The 17,456-nt window shown below is 43.2% G+C and overlaps 1 protein-coding gene across 4 annotated transcripts in view; it reads right to left on the minus strand.

The window, feature by feature from the left end:
• Positions 1-2,033: 2,033 nt before the first annotated feature.
• The window catches only part of PLS3 (plastin 3), a 51,139-nt gene continuing 35,716 nt past the window's right edge, over positions 2,034-17,456 (minus strand). For 3 of the 4 annotated variants that reach the window (XM_051630587.1, XM_051630586.1, XM_051630584.1), the window contains exons 3-17: positions 16,720-16,883; positions 14,221-14,350; positions 13,646-13,778; positions 12,289-12,370; positions 11,474-11,639; positions 10,248-10,390; positions 8,910-8,936; positions 8,699-8,794; positions 7,974-8,169; positions 7,240-7,318; positions 6,463-6,577; positions 6,211-6,344; positions 5,203-5,326; positions 4,487-4,611; positions 2,034-3,345 (exon numbers count right to left, since the gene is read on the minus strand). In XM_051630587.1, coding sequence (XP_051486547.1) covers positions 3,213-3,345; positions 4,487-4,611; positions 5,203-5,326; positions 6,211-6,344; positions 6,463-6,577; positions 7,240-7,318; positions 7,974-8,169; positions 8,699-8,794; positions 8,910-8,936; positions 10,248-10,390; positions 11,474-11,639; positions 12,289-12,370; positions 13,646-13,778; positions 14,221-14,350; positions 16,720-16,883 — 1,847 coding nt within the window. In that variant the 3' untranslated portion in view covers positions 2,034-3,212. The remainder of the gene's footprint in view (positions 3,346-4,486; positions 4,612-5,202; positions 5,327-6,210; positions 6,345-6,462; positions 6,578-7,239; positions 7,319-7,973; positions 8,170-8,698; positions 8,795-8,909; positions 8,937-10,247; positions 10,391-11,473; positions 11,640-12,288; positions 12,371-13,645; positions 13,779-14,220; positions 14,351-16,719; positions 16,884-17,456) is intronic. The other variant, XM_051630585.1, reaches the window with a different exon arrangement.

Consider the following 17,456-nt stretch of genomic DNA (forward strand, 5'->3'; position numbering starts at 1 on the left):
AAGGAGACCTCAGAGCACCTTCCAGTATCTAAAGGGGGCCTATGAGAAGATTAAATTGCACCACGAGTAAGTCTGCCCCTGGAGACCTGTCCTGCAGCACCAGCATGGCCTTCCCTTGGCTTTGGCTGCTGGTGCACAGAAGACAATCTGCACAAACACCATTTGTACCTCAAAGCTTCTCTTTGTTTTCCACCTTTGGGAGACTTCAGGAATTTGGTAATTCCTAAAGCCAGGCTGAGCCCACGAGGCTGCCTCCCTTGCTGTGACCTTGGGCTGGTGGCAGCACAGCCAGGTCCCAGGAACATTGTTCTCTGGTTTTTTCTCCGAGGTGCTTTCAATGATTATTTCTCACCTGACTTCTAAAAGCAAGAATACCTAGATAACATTGCAGGGGGATAACCATATTTTCAGCAATTCTCAGTGTAGAAACACTTGCCACAAGACATGCCCAATGTGCACTGAGCACTCACAGGAGGAAGCAACAGAACGTGTGGCAGACACACCACATTTGTTCCTGTCTTTAGAGGAATTATCCCAAGCTGATAAGAGGTAAGACAGAAATAAACCTTTGCTTAGTGCTGCAAAGATGCAAACCAGCACATTTTGGCAAGAGAAACCTGCTGTGGAATGCAGAGGCTGACCAACCTCTCCTGTTGTACCAGTGAAAGGATCAACTGGGGCTGCACAACAAACCCACACATGCTGCATTTTCCTGGCTGTCAGGTTTGTGATTAGATTCATGCAAGGTATTCAGTGGTCAATACATTCTTTGCTTACATTTTGTTTGTACTGTTTCACCATTTTGGTTGTGTCTTCAGCACCATCCCTTGCTTCCCTCAGCTTCACTTACCTTGGGAGGCAGTGGAAAAAAAATCTCTTCCTTCTGCACCCCTTTCTGCTCTCTCTCTGCAACAGAAAAAGGCAGAAGTAAAAAAAAAACAAGCAAAATCAACCTCAACAATTGTTAAAGTCCCTACAAATTTTTTTTTTCCACTGAAAGATCATAACTTGGTGAAAAAATGTATATGAAGGAGAGACCATATTTGGTAGGTGAATTCCCACACTCCTCCAAGTATCTGGCTTTGAGGAAGTTTTGAAGTGGCTTAATCTCCCAGCTGTGCCACTTCGTTGGCCCAAAATGCTGCCCATAAAGAAGGCCAGGCATCAACCTGGTTTCTCCACAAACTCATCCCCATTCCATCAGCAGACAAGCTGCAACATTCCTCTGGCACAAAACACCTACCTCTTTTCACCACTGGAAAAAATAAATCATTCCAGACATGTCAGGAGGGGGACAACCCAGACCAGGTTTGCATAGTTAAGGTCACAGATGTCTGTTGACATGACACCAGTCCCAAGCAAATTGTTCTTGATTTTGATCAAGCCACTGGTAGTTCTGGGGACCTCTGTGCTGTCAGGCCATTGTTTTGGCAAAGCTCACTGGACCCCCAGGTCCTCACCTGTGGGTTGCACGAGTGAAGGAATTGTTGGATCAGGATCACCACACCCCTCCAGCACCCACAGCTCTGTTCCAGCCTTGCTGGACACAGCAAGTAGGCAAATATTCCCCCCAGCAGCCACTGGGCATCCTCTCTCCCACCACAGCAGCCAGAAACCCAAATCATGCCAGACTCGTGTCAGCTGCCACTATCTCCCCAGACCTTTGATTTCTGGAAACCAGCTCAGATGGCAGGTCCCTGACACAGGGAACAACTTTTCTTCCTCATTCCAGGTTTTGCCCTAACGGGGCTCTTCCCCTACACCCACAAACTTCATCTTTAGGCACTCAACAGGACTTCAAGAGCAAGGTTCTACAGAAGCTACCATAAAGACAAAGCTGTGCTACAACACGTTGAGAATAACTTCACTGTCAGTGCCCACTTTAAATAAACAAGAGCTCGTCAAGCACACTCTTATTCCAGGTATCTTCGATATCAATGGACCTGGCAAAACAAAATGTTCAATGAAAGCAAAGCTAAAAGCAGCTGAGGACAGGTTGCCATGCTGGCTCAGAGTAAATAAGGAGAGAAGCATGTTATTTAAATGTTTTTATTTCAACTAATGCTTTGCCACCATATTACATCACTTTGAATAGCTTGGAATAGCAATATGATCTCAAAATATAGCAAACAGCTTGCCAAAGCAAGATAATATTAAATCCTATGGATACAGCATCTTCCTTCTTTGGCGACAACACTTCCTTTTGTCTGTAAAAATAGTTTTCTGTTCCAGCACATTTGCTGTTCAGTTTATTGAACTCTCCTGTTTATAACATTTGCCTTTTCCCTACACAAAACCTCCCCACAATGTAGTATGGTTTTATATCCAACAGCATTTTAAATAAAGTTGTAATTTTCAGGCAGATTTTCATAAAAATTATTTTCTAGGTGCACAGAACTGAACCAAGATGCATACAAAAATGCATTCACTTCCATTCTCAGGTGGAACTGTGCCATCAGCAACATGATATCCTGGGTTACTGTGAGAGGTCCAAGGGTGGTGGTATTCTCATATATAGTATAATTTAAAAACAAAACAAAATAGCAAAAAAAACCCCCATTTCTTAAGCAGCAAGAGAAAAAAACTGCCATGCTTTATTTGTAAAGTAATCAAAATAGTTAGATGTATAAAAAAGCACCATGTACAGAGAATACCAGAGGAAGATCCATCTTCCTAATTACACATTTCTCAATTAGCATTGTGAGCTGGCCTGCAGGTCCCAACTTGTTCTGCAGCTTTCTTTGCAAAGTTAAGGAAGGGGTCAAACTTAGAATATGCTTGGACCGTATGACAGAAATTAAACTGGATTGCAGACAGAAATTAGATTTGTTTCCATTACAACTCATACCAACCACCTTATAGCCCTCAGGGGTCAAAAACCCCATGCACCAAGTATCTAATAATGGGATGAAAACAGCTCCAGAGCAGTATTGCAAGATGCAGCTCTGTTACAAATGCATTTCTGTGAGCTCTTGATAAGTTAAACCTTCCTTCGGGAAAAGAGCACATCTGTTGGTTAAAACTCCTCTCCCTGAGAATTTTGATAAGAGTTTGTCCTGCAAAGCAAAACAAAGTTCTTTGAACTTCAACAGTTCCTAGGCCAACAGCATTTCAACGTGGTCACAGCTGATCTGCTACTTATGCACCCAGGGTGGCAGGTTGGGTTTTTGTTGCGTTTTGTGGGTTGTTTTTCTTTACAAGGACCAACCCTTTTATACTCGCTTCATTCCTCTGCCCATCAAGCAAGCAAACACGGTCATGACCATCTTGGGTTTCACCTCCACAAGATCTTCTGGAAGAGCATAAACCCTGGCACCAATTCTTCTTGCCATGGACACAGCATACCTATTCACCACAGAAAGATGAGTGGGTCAGCACTGAGACTGCTACGAAGAGATAACAAGTCACCTCCTGCTGTTTCCAACACAATTTCACCTCTTGCCCTCTTTATTAAGATTTAAGATGTGCAACAATCACACCACATCTGTTTGGTTCAGAAATTTTTCTTGATCTTTAGCTGTATTGCTTTTCCACAGTATGGAAAGTGTCCTCAATGCACAAAATTGACCTTAGAATGTCAAGTCCACTTTACCAACAGTGAAAAAGAATTGTAATGAATATTTGTTAGGGCTAATAGATAGCACGTATAACCAAGGATTCATCAGCTAACACATTCCCCCCTCTATTTCTTCTTTAGGAATAATCAAGCAAGACTAGTATCTGCAAGAAACTTTGCTGTCAGTCTGTCATTGCAGGTCACTTGCAGAATACACTTCTCAAAGGCATGTTTTACTAGGGGTACTTTAAATTGGACTTTAAATTTGACAACCTATGATGATTCAGCAAGAAATGAGACATAAAAGGATTCAGTTTCAAAACCCTGAGCACTCCATATCACTGAACAAACGGGTGAGAAACAGAATGTAATTGCTGAAAACTGCTTGGGCTGCTCTGCATGTCTCTCAACAAGCAAGAGAGTCCAGCCAACTACTCCCTCCAGTGGTACAAGCAAGGACAGCAACCAGATTTCAGGAAGTGCTGCCTGTCTAAAAGGTAGTGTTCAAAATTGAAAACCACGGTAATAAACTGTTCAGCCTGGAGAGGAGAAGACTCCGGAGAGACCTTAAAGCACCTTTCAGTACCTGAAGGGGCTACAGGAAAGCTGGGAAGTGGCTTTTTACAAGGACATGGAGTAATAGGATGAGGGGCAATGGCCTTAAACTAGAGCAGGGTAGATTTAGATTGGGTATCAGGCAGAAGTTCTTTACTATGAGGGTGGTGAAGCCCTGGAACAGGCTGCCCAGAGAGGTGGTGGAGGCTCCAACCCTGAAGATATTCAAGGTCAGGCTTGATGGGGCTCTAATCAACCTGATCTAGTTAAAAAGTTCCCTGCTCAATGCAGGAGGGGGCTGGACTAGACGACCTTTCAATGTCCCTTCCAACCCCACACATTCTATGAAAACAGCTTTTGAGATGGCAAACTTACTTAGCATTATTCTGTTTGTCATCTTCTGACAGATGACCAGTCTTTACCAGGTCATAGTTGATACAACCAGGCTGAATAGCATCAATTAAATCCACAACTGCCAAGCTTGTGCTGATAGTCTTGTCCTAGAGAACACAGAACAGACAAAGATGAAGCTTTAAATGATACTTCTCACCTCACTTCAGCTGCTCTGCAATGTGCAACAAAACAGGCTTTAAACAAGAAATTTAATAGCAGCAGTGTTAGTGCTTACTCCCAGCTGGACCACAGGGAAAACCAAACTGCTGTTTAAACTCCTTTGATAATACTACAAGATGATTGCTCAAATTTACTGGACATGCTTTGAAAATATGAAGCAGTGACTGATGTTCAGGCAGCAGAACTACCCCACTGACCAGATCCCAAGGGCCAATGCTCACCTACAAATGCTCACCAGCTCCAGCCCCTACGCTCGCCAGCATCTCAGCCCCCACTTCTGCCCCAAAACCCAACCACCCTCCCCTCCTCTGCCACCCCATCAGCTCCACTGCTATCCCCCCATCATGGGCAGTCCTAAGAAGTCTCCTCTCTGGAAGCCTGAAGCTACTTTGTTCCCAGCACAGACTGAATCCTGTCCTGTTTAAACTCCTTTCTAAGATGCCCCTCCTGTTCCTCCAGCCAAGGAAATCCTTTTGGGGCATCTCTTCCCCTTTTGCATGCAAGAGTTGAACCTGCACCTTGAAGTTCTGGATGGAGGTGGACTTGCCAGCTTCTTTCAGGGTCTGGTTTACCCAGCTGACTATAATGTCATCATTAGCTTTTTGACCATCACCCAGGTCCTCGAGGACATTCAACGTGTACCTGAGAATCAGCAAAGAGAGTAAGATCAGGCATAGACTTTGGGAAAAGTCCTGGTGCAGCCAGGATGCAACAAGAGCCCATGGCAGCTTGGGAAATATTCATAGTCTCAGCTCTACTTCTTTTGTGGTTTTGTTTGGGTTTTTTTAAACTCCTTTAGCAAAAAGGAAGAATTATCTACCTTAAGTGTGAATTCTGTTAAAGCATTTAGTCTTTCTAGCCTTTCAAGCCCTTTAATACCAGATAACAAAACTGCCTGAGCTCAGGACACTTGTTAAGTTGTTTCACTATTGACCATTTGCTCCACAAGGTTAACACATTACCTCAAAGGTGTGGATCAGCTCATGTACTAGAGGCTTTCTGACCTCTAATGCCAACAAAAGGAGCTACCATGCACCTATTTTGCAGATACATGTTGTATAATTGCATCATCTTGGAATTCTTCAGAAATAGATGATAAAATGTAACCTCAACTATATCTGTTATGAAGTTTCTCCTTCCCCCAATTCCAAGGCAGAAGAAGGTCATAAAGCAGCCCTGGAATGGTTCTCTCTCAATTTCTAATTAAAAATTAGAACATAGAAGTTGTGTCAATGTTCCTGCATGTGGACCAGACTCAAGCAGGTGAGAGAGAGGTGATTCTGGTCAGCAGGATGTTCACAAATCCACCAGTGGCTTCTCTGGAGGTCTCTGCTCCAGCCTCCCATGTGTGGCAGGATCAGCTCTGCCAGAGTTTTGTCCAGCTGTGTCTCAGAAACCCCTGAACAACAGAGGTTTCACACTCATTCTGGGCGATCTATTCCAGTGCTGCAGTGTTCTCATGAAAAACCAACTTCCCAAATTCTGTACTTCATTCACAAATGTGGCATATTTGAGCTGGGTCCTACCTTCTCATCAACTGCCAGACTAAGGCTAGTGTCAGCGTTGGGTTTCCATCATTCAGATCCTGTCCTCCAATGCCAACCAGGGAGAATTTAGCTGGATGCTTTCCCAAGTCTACAGCATAGTTACAATTTTCTAGCTGCACAGGAAAAGAGTTTAAACAGAAAATCACTCACAAATACACTTACTTGACAGGAAGCCTCAAATAGGAATTTTTATTGTCAATGGCCTCTTTTAAAGGCTTTGGAAATGTTTACCTTTTTCATATTTGCTCCAAGCTTTGGGTATGGAGGCTTGTTAACCTTATTCCAGTCAACAGGAACTTTGATCTTTTCATATAATTGTAGTATTACCAGAGCATCTTGGAGATCACTGAAGAGGAAAACATTGATTAAGCCTAAAGTTTCAAGACTTAAATGCACTCTGACTTTGTCACATCATGAATTAATTACTACTCTTTACAGGCTGTTGCAATTTCAACAACCCTAAAAGAAAAACAAAATAAATCAATCAAAACATCCTGTAGTTTTCAGAACAGAAGAAATGCTCCATGCTTAACATCAGCTAACTGCTGAGCTAAAGCAGGTTTTGCATGGTAATCAGCAACAGACCCAGGGTAAAATGTTTCTACCTAAAATCCAAAGCTTGCCACCTCTTTCCACTGGCTACAGTGACCCAGAGTATCTTGCTTCTTAACTATGTCATCTTTGGTGAAGCTCAAGAAAAAGAGACAGGGAATTTAGTTCCAGTTGCTCTAATGCAAATGCTTGACCAAAGCTGAATGGATTGGGATCTCAGGGTACCAATTTACCCAAGGCAGCAGAAAATGAACTGTCTCCAGCCCTTAAAGCCAACTGCTGGTGTGCCAAGTGCTGGCTCTGAAATCCCTGAGCTAGGGACTGCAGGGAGAGGAGCAGTGAGTATCTCCCACTCCCTACCATTGTTCCTCTTCAAGATTTTTGCTCAGCACAGTGGGCAGCAGGACACATCTTTAGTCTGACCTAGTTGGTTTCTCTCAAAAGATGAACACTTACCCATAGAGGTGATTTACATGGGGGTTCACACCAAGGGAGTTCATCCAGTTGCGGAAGGTCCGTTCCTCACGTGTCTCTCCTAGATAAGAGAAAACAAGTTCATGCAACTTTTGCAAGCTCAAAGCTATGCAGAGTTTTCCACCTTGCAAGGCAGGGAGCTTTGGGCAGCACAGCTCAGCAATTAGATTTTTTCAAGCAGAAAAAGGGTATTTCTTCTACTATAATTTTGTCAAAGGTTGGATCTAGCTTTGGATATCAGTTTGATTCCTCCAGGCCTCAGAAGGGCATTGCCCTTTGCACTTTCTGCCAGAAAAAGTAGCAGGAAGGTGTTTTCCATGGGTGCTAAATGTTGTGTGGGAGCCCTGCAGACAAAGTCCAATCCCAGCTTGGCCAACAATTAGTGCTCCCATGAACACCTTGCTGCATTACTGAGGTGCTTCTGACCACTGCAGGAAACAGCAAAACCAGGTTCCCAGCCCTGACATGGGGACTGATGGGCTGCTGGCAGTGCTCCTACAGGTTCAGGCACCACATCAGGGTCAGAGCAGCTGAACAGGCTGTCAAGTACCCTTCTCACCTGCCCCAAATGAGTAAACAACCACCGCAGCACTGAAGCCTCAAATCACAGGTGTTACTTTAATGGAGACACCTCCGCTTGGCACAACCCCTTGTGACACAAGTGTTTACATTAGATATTTCCCTCATGCTAATTTTGTGACTGATGCAGCTATTACCTTCCAGTAGGGTCCAGTCGATGTCTTGGTTTTCAGGCTTGGTGAGTGCTGGGTACTTGTTGAACAGGTTGGCAACAAAGGCCAGGTTGAGTTTGGGGTTGCCACTGACCACATCAGCCGGCGTGACGAACTGCCGGCAGCCCAGCCGATCCGCCTGCTGCAACATGTACTCTGCTCTCCGCAAGTCATCCTTTTCCTGCCAGGGATGGAAAAGGACAAGAGCTGTCATGGAAAACATCGGGATACAAAGCAGATGGGAAGCTCCTCTGGCTGCTAGCTGGGGCAGGGCTACAACTCCACTCGCCTTCGTTAGGCACCAGTGGCTAATCAAACCAAGGGGTGAAGCACGCACGCTAATCCCTGCTGCTATGGATGGAATTGTTCTGTTTGCCTTGTGGTTTTTTCTTGGCACGGAGCTTTCCAAGTTTCTACGCTTTCCAGTGTTGATGTTTTTTGAACTGGGTGGTTCAGAAGCAGAAGACAGCACGCTCCCAAATGAAGCAAACCCACAAATGATTTCTCAATCACACATGTTAATTGGCAGGTAGTGATCAGGCTGGCAACAACCACTCATTTAGCACAGATCTGAGGTGAGCACATGCCCACTGACACTTTACACGCTCTAGAAATTAAGATACCAGGTTACCTGGATGTCACAAGGCAATTAGAGGGTAGAGGTGGTTGGTGATTCTATGGCATGAGGATATGACAGCCTAAATACTTACATTGAAACCAGACATGTTAATATCGATCTGAGGCTCTCCTTCTTTCTGCCCTTTAGGTGCAATTTGATTGAGGAGGTGGAAATAAGCTCTGGAATCCTGAAATGGATGATGAAAAAGAAAATTTAGGTTTCCAACACAGCAGTGAATACACCATAACAATCCATTTCAGGCTCATCTTTAACAAGTCACTGTGCAAAACTGGTGTATGTACCTTTACTGAATTACCAAAATCTGTAAGCTTAAAAGAGAAGATGATGGCAGAAATCCAGGCAGCAGTAAAAGAAACAGAAAGGGGGAAGGTTAGAAATTTTGAAGATAAAAATTATGGGTTTAGACTGTTGAAAAGCTGCTTTGCTGAATATACTTGTGTCACAACCCCTAAAAAGGCAGCCATTCCTCCTGCTATAGCAACAATGAAAATGGCTCAGCAAAGACAAAGTGCAGGCAAAAAGCTGATTATAAGAAGCCTGAATGTTTTCTCCTGTGCCTGCCTATTAGCTAGAATAGCTGAAAGGAGAGAGGCCAGGGATGATCACAAACTAGGGGGAGCAAATTACTGCAGATCGATCGATCTATCTATCTATCTATCTATCTATCTATCTATCTATCTATCTATCTATCTATCTATCTATCTCAACTACAAGTCCTTTTAGTCCTCAGCATTAAGAAGGAACTCAGCATACCCTGGCAGCTTATGGGTTGCACTGGACAAGCCAACAGCTATCAGCAAAGCTTTAAGTAATCTTGAAGCTGGAAATAAGAGTAACATGCATACACACACACACACAGAGGGGAGCTCTGGGCTCACCATGCTCCTCAATTACCAATTTTTTTTTCCACCTCAACAGCCCTTTAGCTCGGAATCCACTTCAGTCCTCCTTCTCCTTCTCAAAACTGCTGGCCATGTCAATAAACTCCAGAAACCTTCTGAGAGCAGTGTCCAAAAACCCCACACTGACCCAGAGTCACCACCCTCCATTTCTCACTAGTGCTGAGAGAAAAGGGCAACCCTCTCACATCTGAAAAATACCTGTAAGACTCCCTGCTCTCATTTCTACTCAGCCCAGTGTAGAGAATAAGGACTCATGTTTCCCTTCCTCTCCCAGCACATGATGTGGCTGAAATGCTGTCACCTGCCAAGAGTGTGTGGAAGTCATGCTCTCCAGGGATGCAGTTAAGTATTTCACCCTGTCCAAGCAAGCAGCATGCCCTTGAAAAATTATTTCCATCAAAAAAGATGGATTAAGAACATTTGAAAACACACGAGTAATGTCAGTTTCCTACTCAATTACAACATGCAACAACTTAGCAGCAGGATCCCACCAGCACTTGAAGGAAACACTCAGTTCAACACCAGGCTCAGCCTCATGGCAAGAGAGGACAGCACTGCAGTACCTTAAAGACACCACCCATAAAACTCCTGTTAAGCACACTTGGTGTATTAAGGTTCTGTCTGGAGATGAAGGGCCTCATTTACACATGCAAATACAGCCCTGGCCAGTTCCCAGCCTTTTCCCAGGCACGTGCAGACCAGAGCAGCTCTTGGTACCTTGATATCCGAGCTGAAGTTATTGATTTTCTGCCAGCCTGCGTTTTCCAAGTGGAAGTTGGCCCATCTTAGGAGCAGCTCTTCTGGGGATAGTTTCATGAGGTCCTCCAGATTTTCACCATCACGAAGTAAGGCAGCCAGTGCTAGGAGAAAAATGCTTGTGAGGGGAAGGAAGGAGTTTTCAAGAGGCAAATCTACATGCCAAATTCGAGCTGCAGCAACATTTCAGAGGGAAAAAGAAGGGACAAAACCAACTACTGATTAAGTCAAAATAACCTGGCTGTTAGTGGAGTTCTTCCAAGTTGCTTGTTACACAGTAAAGAGATGAATTACCTAGAAAACCACATGTAAAAAACATTTTCCATTCTCCTGTACAAAAACTTGTCTGGATTTGACATACAGTCTTTCAAGTTGATGACAGTAAGCTAAATGTAAACATGTCTCAAAGAAAAAGTGCCTCCAGTTTCATATGCAGTTAAAAAAAGACAAGGAAGTTAAACCAAGCAACCTTTCAGCTGGCCAGTACTTCCCTTGCCATGGATTTTCAATCTAAGCCAAACAACATTACCACTTCATGATTGGGAAGTTTAAACACTGAAGGCCCTCTGTCTACCTGGGTGCTCTGACAGCCCATGCAGGAGTAACGGAGCACTCTGAATGATCTGAAAAGTCTACATTTTGGAGGCTGTTGTGCAGGACCAAGTGAGCACAGGAAGAGGGTGAGAGCTCAGCAGCAGTGACAGTAGCAAGAAGGATTTTATGAAAATTAAGTCCTTGTAAATACATTCCCAGAGAGCTGAAGCCCTCCTCTTCTGTTTGTTTTTTTCTCTGAGGAAGGTGTGCAGCTGTCTATAATCCTCAAGGAATGCAAGCAGTATTTGCCATCTCCCAACACTGTTAGGTGCCTGTGGCTGAAGCACTCCAGGGGAGCCTGCCCAGCCCAAGGCATCACAAAGCCAGGCATGGCTTGAGACAAGATGTGTCTTGACTTAAGAGAATTGTGTTCAGCCAGTTCTCCAGGGCTGACATGTCACCAGGATGGCACAACCCACTACAAACAGGCTAGAGGGCACTGAGCTTGGCACATGCCGTGATGAACCCAAAGGTGAGGAACCCCCTTTTCAGCAGAGAGGAGGGGAGGGAAGAGGAAGCAATGGGGCTGGAGGTGACAGTGCAAGCAATGTGGTGTTCATGCTTTAGAAGTAATCCCTTATAGTTTCATTTACCTTCATTTCTGCTGAGCTCTATGTCAGCGAACAAGCCGATCTTAATGATCTGCCAGAGAAGCCCAAGGACCAGGTGGGGTTTCCCTTCCCTCAAGTCCTCTGCGCCAATATTGACAACATGACACCCGATGGCAGATGCAGAATTCAGTGCCAGGTTCAGGTTCTCCTGCAAACAGCACAGCCAAGTGAGACACTGCCAGGGGAGATGCTGCTTTGCCTTTCATCCAGCACCAGCAGAGCTGAGACTCCCCCCTCGTCCTTGCTCCACCAGCAGCAGCTCAGAGGAAACACTCCCGACCGCTCCCCAGCTGAAGTTTTAACAGAGCTGTTGTGGCACCAGGCTGAATCAATAAGAACTCCACTAGGCACCAGGATTTAATTTCAGCCTCTAGTATTTAGTTTCAGCCTCTGAGTTAGTTGCATCTAGTGGTGCAACAAGAATAAGGCTGGAGAAGTGTTAAGTTATCCATACGTGCACACACAGGCACCCTCACGAAAACAACCTGTCATACTACAAAATAATCCACAGGTAGCCAAGAACAATATTGTTTTAAAAAGACAGCTCTGCATAGAATCACCACAGCAATATCAGGTGTGCACAGCATTTCAGCCCTTTTGTCATTAAGTTAGCATTTTTCTCTCTCTGTCAGTCATACACAGCACAAAACCATTTTTAATAATTAAATGTAAGTCATAAAACTCACTCCTTTCCAGAGCTCCACATTAATGCCTCGAGGGACTCTGCTGTTCTCATTAGTTCTATCTGAATATGAATTTCAGCAAAAAAACCCAAACAAAACAGAAATGTGGTATACCTGAATTATGAATGGTGTGAGTTTCTTCTTGTTAATTGCTCTTTCATCAATCGTGTCCGGAACAGAAAGATTGATCATTTTGCTGGTAGGAGGTAAAACAATAATATTTGTACAATATTTAGTATTTAAACTCAACAAAACTCAATGCACTGTTACATACCCACCACAGTACATTTCCTCTTGCCTGTTTGGCTTAGTGCATCATTTTTAAAAAAAATCAAGTTGATGTAAATCAGAAGTTAATATTTACATTATCAAGAATATATTTGTAATTAATAGCTAAGCCTGAAACCTTAAACATGTTACTGGCCACTACTGATCTCAGCTGGAGCAAAGAGAGCACATGAATTATTCACAGAGCAGTCAATGAACTAGCAAAGACTCATTGCTCTGCTGACATCCACTGCAGATTCTAGTAAGACAACACACTTCCTCCTATTGCAAATGTGTACTACTGCTGGCAAGACAAAAACTGCCCCAAGAAAAGCACAAACACTGAGAGCTCAGTTGGGAGCACAAGGAATTTTTTCGTCAACAAAAAATATGGCAAGTTTTCACTTTATATTACAAACTACTTTCTACTCAGTTCAGTCTCAGCCTGAAGATCTGAGTTACTTGATACTGGGGAAAAAAAACCCAAACACACAACACAAGTATTACAAGAGAAAACAAATTAAATGCAATGGGCCCACTAAATGCTTATTGATACAGAGGTACTGAAATGCCATGCTGATCCAGCTCTCTGCCATATTAATTCACATACATTTAAAAAACAAACCAAAGACACAAAACCAAAAGAAACTCCATACATAGAAGGTACCTGGTGTTTCAGAGCCCTGGATGCCTTCTGTTATCAGCATGCAGCAAAGTTACTTTAATAACTTAGTGCAGCTATAATCAAAAGCAACAAGAGGACTCCCAGAAAATCCAGGTTGAGTTAATTCATCAAGTCACTAATATTCCCACAGAGGCTACTGTCTGTCTAAACATCCAAGAAAACAGGTTGTTTAACACACCTGCCCTCCCCCAGGCTGCCTAGCATCAGGCCAAGTTTGCAACAGGACAACTTCTGCTCCCCCAAGGCACCTTCTCCCTTTCAGCAAACTTAGTCTCAAGCCCTAAAAAACACTGGACAAAAATGCCAGCTTGTGAAGGTGGCATCAAAGCTGAAGCATCACACAATGCCACTGTGGGTAACTGAGCCTCTTTTTATACATGCAAAACATTTTTCACACACACTAATCAAGGAAAACAGCCTAGAATAGGGTGAAAACTCCTCTAACTACAATTTTGGGGAGTTATTTCAGTGGTTTGGTTTTTTTTGGTCGTTTTTAATTCAGGAGCCATCATGACTTACCATAGCACAATCCCATCTCCCACAGCTTTGAACAGGTCATCTGTATTTGGATTCATTGGAATAACGTGCCTACAGTCGGGATCATTTTCCAGGGCTTTGTTTATCCAGTTTACAAAGGCATATTTTTCTTCCTCTAAGATAACCAATTGTAAATTTAATACAGGCTTTTTTATAACATAGCAAAGATTTTCCTAAAAGAGTATGTGTACAATAGCCCAGGGAAATAAAAGCCCCACTATCATTACCATACTATTTTATTAGTCACACAAAATCTAAAGAAATACAACTTTCACTTCCAACTACCAGAATATTCCTGTAATTTACTCATTACTCAACACTTTATTACATTCAAGTGTGACACAAAGACTTCATTAGCAAGGACAGTTAACAAAACAAATAAGCACACATTTAATTTACACACTGTTAATCTTGCATTACCCTCTAATTCTGTCCTGTTCTCACCTTGATGTGAGATCATTCAGCTACTGGAGAACAAAAGCCCAGCACATGACAGCAGAAATCTACAGTTTTGGGCATAAAGGCTCCACTCACCCAAGAGAGGAGCTGAAAGGTACCTGAGTAGGAGTGCTGGGTCCCCTCACTGGAGAGCTCCGAGGTCCCCCCGATGGCACAGATTCCTTCTTTTCTGTTAATTGCTTTCCTGAATGTTTTAGCAATATCGCTGCTTTTCACCTCTTGGAAAATCTACAATTTAAAGTGCTCTGTTAGACAAGAAAAACTTGACTTTGTTAAATGAAAGGACCACACCAGGAGCTATTTCTTCTCGGCTTTAAAGCAAATTCTGTCATAAAACGAGCAAACGTGAAGGGCCCAGGGAAGGTGTAGTGGTATTAAATTTAACATGGATAGTGGGCAGAGAGTCATCCCACTCCCTGAAACACATACTGCAAGTGCTTGTTCAAACAGAAGCATTAGGCATGAAGCACCTCACATACATTTACCTTTTCAAGTAGATTTCAAGAGAACACGAGGGGAAAAAAAAGCATGAAACCTTTGCAGTCTTGAGAGCAGGGAACCATGCAGCCCTTCCCACAGATCCAAAGATGAGAAAGCTGTTGTGCAATTTCAACCTCTCTGCATGAGCCAGATGCTCGTGACTGTAGTTCACACCAAAGACTTTGTGCACAACCCAAGAAACAATTCTCCTTAAGTGTGGAACAGTCAGATCTGCAATAATGTGCTACAAGGAGCCCTCCAGCTAAGGATTCCCCCTCCCTCAACAGCAGGCTTGCGCTAACTGACAAAACACCCTCATATTTGGGAGTAGATGAGATGCTTTAGCACAACAAGATTACATGTGCCACCTGCATAGGTTGTATGTTGCTAGTAGTGGCCTTGAAGTTCTCTGAGCAACTATTAGAAAAAAGGCACATGAAAAGGCTGGAAAACCTACTGCAGCTCCCTCAAAACTTCAAATCTTTTGAACATGATGAAAACACAATTGAAACATAGCAGATTACCTAAATACTACCCAAAAAAAGGCAATGAAACAGCAACATAAAGCAGAAAACAAAGTGCTTCTGGTAAAAAGAGAGGAGGAGACTTGTCCACCTGGCTGCAGAGGTGTCACCACAGGGCCTGTCATGCCTTACCTCCCCTCTCCCTCAAACACAGGGGAGGTGACAGGACAAGATGATGATGCAGAGCAGTTAAACCACCTCCTGATGGTGCACAGAGGTTTTGCTCACCCCAGTAATCCAGTAGAGCCAAGTGAAGACTCAAAAGCCCAAAAGCTTTGGGTTTTCTGGTCGGTTGGGTTTAAGCATAAGGATTTTGATACATATTTATGATTGTAAAATTTGCTGGACTAATTACTGTTACTGCATACCTCCTTTGAAAATATGAGCTTCAATGCTGAGCTACAACTAAGTTACTTGGCCCCAGCCTCAAGTCAGTTCATGTCATCCTTTGTACCATTAAGCCCAACAAAAGTGCTCAGAGTTAGAAAACAGCAACAGATCTGTTTGTGAAAACCCCACAACTAACCATTGCTTCCACTGTATAGCTCAGTTGCCTGCAAGACATTTCATGTTTATCCAACTCATTGGTACCATTCAGATGTGACAGAAAAGATTTATTTCTTCCTTCCTAGTACAAAGTTAAAGAGTTATGGACCAGCTCAAACCAACAGCTGAAACATGCACCCAGCATGCAAGTGTTCACAAACTGCAAACAAACTCCAACTTACGAGTTGACTCCGAACTCAAAAGTTCAGAGGGTCTGAAAACAATTAAGGAACAGAAGGCAAAGATGAATTAAGAAATATCCAGAAAAATAGTCGACATGAAAACAGCTCCTTCAACGTACTGCACATACTTTTGTTACTTTTTCAGCATTCAGTCATCAGAGGATGAAAAGGATGAAGGGATGGATATTGAACCAGTATCTCAGAAGTGTTGTGTTTTTGTAAAAATAAAGAACAAAATAAAAATGTTGACCTATTTCTACAGAAAACAACTGAAGGTTAGTCCCATCCTCCAGCTTCTCCTATATCCTCACTTCTGCTCTTCGTTTCTAAGGCAACAAACAGATTTAAATTTTCCTAGATCAGTACTTAGAACTAATCTCCAAGTGTGTCTTGAAATGCCCTCTCAAATCTGCAGCAAATACTAGTAAGTCCCATTAAGTTAAGAAAGGAAATTATACTGCTTCAACGGGAATACAAGCAGCTATCTATGTGCCTGGAAAAAACGAGCAGCTTCCTGTCAATACTGTAAGCTTGGAGAACTGGAGATGTTTTTTTCCAGTTGTCACTTCATGTGGAAATGGTCTTTCAGCCTCCACTGAAGTTTTCATATAGGAAAACCATGTGGATTTTCCCTCTGTCCAAATCTACAGGCTGGCAGTGACAGCTCAGAAGACTGGTCATATGCAGAGATCTGTACAAAGAACTCATTTTTACATGGCAAGTCCTCAAAAGTTATCAGCTTGTAGAAAGAAAACTAGGAGCAGGGTAAGTGGCTGAGAAGCCAGGTTCCACCTCTTCTACCCCTTCCTTAGCTTTGTCTAGAAGGGGTCCCCAAGGCCACTGAGAATTCAGAAATACCACTTACATAAACAAACTCTTCAAAACTAATCTTCCCATCTTTATTCTTGTCACCATCAATCATGAGCTTCTGGATGATCTCTCTCACTTTGTACCCAGGGAGAGGCAGGTTGGCTTCCTTGAAGAGCTCATGCAACTCGTAGTCACAGATGAACCCGTTGCTGTTGAGGTCTGAGGAAGAAAAGGGACAGAAGAAGTTTTTAGAAACATGCCAGTACCCTGATAGGACCAGCCCTAGAGAGCAGGGCAGAAACACAACCCCCAGTGCTCAAAACTTCTTTACAGAGAGCAACCTGTGCACTGGGGACATCTACAAGACCCAGAGGCAAGGAGGACGTCCCAAGACAGCATACCTGTTTTGAGGCCACACTGTGCAGGGCATCTGTGTTGTCATAAATGATCTCCAGAGCATTTGTTTTTATATCTAACTGCAGCTGGCTTTGAGTGTTAAAAATAGATGGTAATGAAACACAGCACTTCTTACTCTCTGAACTGAAAACGCGAAGTCAGCATTTACATATTTTTATCACGTTGATACTGATGTTATCCATTTACTGCTGACGGAAATTTGCAGCCAGATATTTTAATGCTGCCCAAGAATGCTCTGCAAGGACATTTTCTTTGACAGTCAACCACCAAGCCACAGCAGCATTGCACGCTTAGTGAGACATCATCACCGTCTAGATTTGGGAAGAAAGAAAGTAAGAATCTGGTGTGAACCTGGAGCATTTTTCATCAACAGAT

This window comes from Apus apus, chromosome 12 (assembly GCF_020740795.1).
Source record: "Apus apus isolate bApuApu2 chromosome 12, bApuApu2.pri.cur, whole genome shotgun sequence".
Lineage (NCBI taxonomy): Eukaryota > Metazoa > Chordata > Aves > Apodiformes > Apodidae > Apus > Apus apus.